The sequence below is a fragment of the Penaeus chinensis genome, chromosome 8 (assembly GCF_019202785.1).
Source record: "Penaeus chinensis breed Huanghai No. 1 chromosome 8, ASM1920278v2, whole genome shotgun sequence".
Lineage (NCBI taxonomy): Eukaryota > Metazoa > Arthropoda > Malacostraca > Decapoda > Penaeidae > Penaeus > Penaeus chinensis.
In genome coordinates, this window is record NC_061826.1 from 39052066 (window position 1) to 39057065 (window position 5000).

At 37.1% G+C, this 5000-nt stretch overlaps 1 protein-coding gene across 2 annotated transcripts in view; it reads left to right on the top strand.

The window, feature by feature from the left end:
• LOC125028029 (DNA-directed RNA polymerase, mitochondrial-like) overlaps positions 1-5000 on the top strand; it is a 24568-nt gene that overhangs the window by 6178 nt on the left and 13390 nt on the right. For both annotated transcript variants that reach the window (XM_047617290.1, XM_047617289.1), the window contains exons 3-8: positions 1-796; positions 1063-1194; positions 2649-2813; positions 3561-3737; positions 3887-4027; positions 4325-4501. The exon at positions 1-796 is cut by the window's left edge and continues 166 nt beyond it. In XM_047617290.1, coding sequence (XP_047473246.1) covers positions 1-796; positions 1063-1194; positions 2649-2813; positions 3561-3737; positions 3887-4027; positions 4325-4501 — 1588 coding nt within the window. The remainder of the gene's footprint in view (positions 797-1062; positions 1195-2648; positions 2814-3560; positions 3738-3886; positions 4028-4324; positions 4502-5000) is intronic.

Below are 5000 nucleotides of genomic sequence, written 5' to 3' on the forward strand. Positions count from 1 at the left end.
GTCTCTTGATAAATTCAGTGACTTGATAAATTCCCAGCTAGAAAAGTCCATCCGATATCCGAGCATTTGTGAAGCAGTGAGATGGAATGAAGGTGTCACTCACACCTATGATGAGAGCTTTGCATCTGCTGCATTTGAAACATGTGCTAATAGGCTTAAAGACTGTACAGTGGATGAGGAACTGTTATGTGAAAAAAGTCAGCTGGAGGTGGAGGAAGTGCTCGGACTTTCTGAGATGGACCTGTCTTTCCTCCTGTCATCACACCCTTCTTCTGGCATGACCTCGCTTCAACCACTGAGAGTAGAGCCAGAGGATGTAGGGGAAAAGGGAGGTGCTCAAAAAGACACAAAGAAGAGTGGGGCAGGAGGCAAGAAGAGTAGTAATAACAAGAAGAAAATAGGGAAAGTTACTTCCAGCAAGAAGAAGCCCACAACAGGGGCAAAGAAGAGCAAGGCCCAGAAGGGAGCAGGAATGACAGAGGCAAATACAACCATTTTGAGCAGTGAGCAGACCCCAGAGGAGGATGACATGTTCATAGACCGGGACTCATATAAGAAATTGACAAGGGAAGAGGTGGCTGCAGCACAGACTGAAAACCTATGCAGCACTGAAGAAGGGTTGGTTCCCGCAGCAGAGGAAAGTTCTGGGATAGATGGGAATGTTAAGAAGGGCAAGGAGCAACAGCAGAAGAAGAAGAAACAGGAAGAGGAAGCAAGAAAACGCTTAGAAGAAATCAAGAGAAGAGGACGTGAGATCAGCTTCAATCAGTCCTTGGAGTCATATCTTAGTGTGTGTGTGAGTATCATTGAGCCGTTTTGTAATTTTTATCATTATTATTACTATTGTTATTATTACTGTTGTTATTGACATTATTAGTATTGATATTGATATTAATATTCTTTTACTCTTATTACAAGTGTTATTAGTAGTAGTAATAGTAGGAGTGTTAATATTCTATTAGTTATTTTTTTTTTTTTTTTTGTTATTATTATTATTGTTTATTTTTAAATATATATTATTACTATTATTTATTATTATTGTAATTATTATTCTCATTGCAGATCAATGTGGGAATGCTAAACCGTGCGACACATACACTGCTTTATTACCGACGTCTCTCCAAGTACACTAATGGCATGAGGGTCTCCTCTGTAGGGCCCTTCCGTGTCTTGCTGCAGGGACATGCTGATAAGGTGGGCTAGAGTGTGGTTGGAAAGGGATGGTAGAAGGAGTGGGCAGGAGAGATGGAAAAGGAGTAAGAAAAGGGGGTTGCAATGGTAATATATTTGTATTAATGATGAATATGGCTTCTGGTCAATTCCCCCAGTCTTTTAAGACTTTTGTCCAGTCATCTTGGTCCATTCATGCAATTTACAAGGACAGTGTGCCCAACTTTTATTATGATACTCTTTAACTATTAATTCATCTATTATTTATATGTCACTTGTATTGTAGTGTATTTTGTAATTCAACTGTGATTCAACAAAGTCTACTGCAATTCACTTTAGTTCTCTGTCACAGTGAGTTCCCATGTATGTTGTTTATAGAACATGAAAAGCTAAAATAAAGATAACTTTAGAAAACCCACTGCTGTGAATTGCATATGCTCTGAGTCAGCTAACTTATTTTTTACCATTATAAAGCTGCTCAGTGGAACCATTTCTGCGACTGAATTAACCCTTTGAGGCCGAGTATATAATAGACAGTTCATGATAAAACAAATTTTATGAAAAAGTCATTAGAACAAATAAAACTGAATATTTGGGTGATCATTTGTGAATCTCAGTTGACTTGTGTATCATACTTTTATATATTCTATTTGCTCAGAGAACATTATTTTAGAATTTGGATTTCTCGATTTTCATTTTTCTGCCACCTTTTCAGAAACATCACATATGTTATTATTGTTAGTGGTATTTTGAAATTCAAAATGGTAGTGCTTGTATAAGATTATAACAGAAAAATCATGCTAATCTTCTATAAGACATGTATCCAGATTGAATAGTATATGAAAGTGATAACTATATCATTATGGTATTCTGATGTGATGCATTATATATATGGAGTAATAATAATAAACAATATAATTGGGGGAACTAGCTTTGATACTTGAGTGGGAAGACCACAGTGGTGATGAGTGATGAAATATGGTGTCCATGATGAATGTTGACTAAATGTGAATTGTTACGATGAGGATAAAGAGTGTGAGAGTGAAAACTAAGAATAGCAATAAGTGTAAAAAAGAAAAAATATATGAAATAAAACGATGATAGTGAGCTTTAGAAGAATGTTGGTCCGAAAGAGAATGTAGAAAAAGCAATCGCTCAAACAAAACCAAAGGCCACACAAACAAAGTGAATGGTAAATAAAGAAAATAGAACACAAGGGATGAACAAAAATAAGTCTGTCTTTTGAAAACTAAATAGGAAGGAGAAAGAAGAAACAGAAGGCAACAGGATCAAAGTCTAACCAAAGAGTAATCAAGAATAATATGATAAGTAAACAGGAAATGGAGTAAATGGAGGGAGATCATTCTAAAAACATTAAAACATAAATTTCAACAGACATGAAGACTCCTTTCATATTCAGTTACACTCACATTCTGTGTCTTGCTCCCTCTTAATCCCCTTCTTTTTTTCTCTCTTAGGGCAATTTCAACAAGATGGAGGAGCTGTTGAGGTGCATGCAGGAGGATAAGATCCCATTAGATCAGGCAGTGTTTGGTGCCCTTCTCAGTTGCCTTGGACGGCAGTCAGAGTCCCTCAACAACACCAGGAATATCCATGGGGTCCTCACCAGTATGGCAAAAGAGGTGAAGATGGGTGTTTAGGCAATGGTTTTGTTATTGGTGTATTTGATTTGTTATTATTGTTATTGTTATTCTCATTAATAGTAGCACTAAAATCAGTATTGTTAACATGAAATAGTGGTGAGGAGGGATGCAAACTTTCATTTGTTTTCGAAAAGGTGTGAACTTGATTCTGTTAGGAATTACTGTTTCTGATCACTCATTTTTCATAGAACTGTAATCTATAGATGTCTTTTGTATGGGTTGCAAAAGTTAATACTGTATTAAAGTTTAATCCAAAGATGTCGAAGCTGCAAGACACTGCCAGGCGCATTAGTCAGTATGATTAATAGTAAATATGCCGTTTTACATAATAGGAGCTGATACTTGTACAGTAGTAAAGTAGCAGAACCCACTATAATTTTCATATTACATTTGCCCAGAAAAAAGAAAACAGAAGATGAAAACATACATACAAGCTACTGTAATATTACATCATGATGATATTATCTGTGGAAGTACAAATGAAACACATGAATGGCCATAAATAGCCCTTCAGTTGAATAAACTGCTTAAGTGAAGGTAACAGACAAAAATTATAAAAAAGATTGTAACTACATTTTATATTTGCTTTTGCTAAGAGTTCTTCCTGGTACGTATATTGCAAGCCATGGACAGGCAGCTTTTTCAGGATAATGGCAAGGATCATGATGACAAATTAGCTTAATTTTCCAGAACATTCTTACTAAATACATTTTCTTCCTAACCCAGGGTATAAAGCTCCAACAGGTGTTCAGTGATGTAGATTTTATACATGATGGGTACGAGTGCGCTCTGAGAGCTGTCCATCGCGCCTTCCCCTCATTCAAGCCCCAACAGAGGCAGACTCAAGTGCACTATGCCTGTAACCTTGTCAACCCCCTCAATGATGACATGTTCTCAAACCAGGTAAATTCCTTTTTTTGTATGTGTGCATGTATATGTTATGTATATATTATCAGAAATTTTGGAAGAATATTATACAGAAACTTTGTACATAATAGAAATCACATTCCTTCTTGCAAATTCCTTGATGCGTAATGACCTCCCTTTCCCAGGTGCCATCACCTGCACGTGATCTGGCCACAAGCTGTTCTCTTCATAAGTGGGCCGAGGAGCAGTTTGCACGTGAGCTCAGCAGTGAGATCACCATTGACAGCATCCAGAACAAAGATGTGACAGAAGAAGTTCGTTTCCATGTATGTGTGAGACTGTTTTAATATCTTGTTCTCACTAGTCCCTCATCTCTTGTCTCTCATTTTGGAGACTTGTGGATTGATGGGTGTTTACCTATGTTGCCTCTAAAGATGTGTGGCTTCCCTGCCTTTCATTTGTAAAAAGTGCACTTTAATGAGGAATTGGTTGAGATGTGGAAAACTTTGTAAGTTACAGGTTAGATAGCATGATGGAGTATACATATTTCTTTCTTTATCTCCAAAACCATTTCTTCCCTCCTCCAGCTGATCTTTTTTTCTCTCTCTCTCTCTCCTCTGCAGCGGAAGAAACTTGAGGCCTGGGAAAGCCGGTGGCGGGAGGTGCTCTACAGAACCTTTGTCGACCAAGTTGATGCCATGAAGCAGTCCTTCTTTTCAAACCGCCAGGACAAGCGCATGTCTCTTTATCCATACTTGGTGACTCTTCCTGTGGATGATTTTGTCAACATCATGATGCAGGTAAGGTGCCTTCTGGAGAGATTTTGTGTGAGTGCAATGCAAAAATGCATTCTTTGTTAATGTTTGATGTAAGCAAGATAATTTTTGTTTTGCTGTTGAGCCACAGATTGATTATGGTGTGGGTTTAGATATTCTAGACTTGGTGCTGTACTGTGATCAGGTTGAGATGTGTCCTCAGTTTTTTAAAGGAAATAAGCACAAGCTTATTTGTAATTAATATTTGAACCAGCTTTTTAGAACTGCATGTTATTCAGCTTCTTTTTGTAATTAGTGTTTGGGAATGTAAAGCACTGTAGAGAGGGTCAGAAATATCAAAATCAAGAATGTCATAAACTTGTCTGAGATAAGTAAGAATATGAAGCTTACTAGCAGTGGATACTTCCAAGACAGACATGATTTTGATTTCTTTTTGTGAATTTGATTTTGCAACAGGAGTCTTCTCCAGTGTTTATATTATCTGTCTACTTCAATCATTATCATTATTTTAAACTGACTGAAA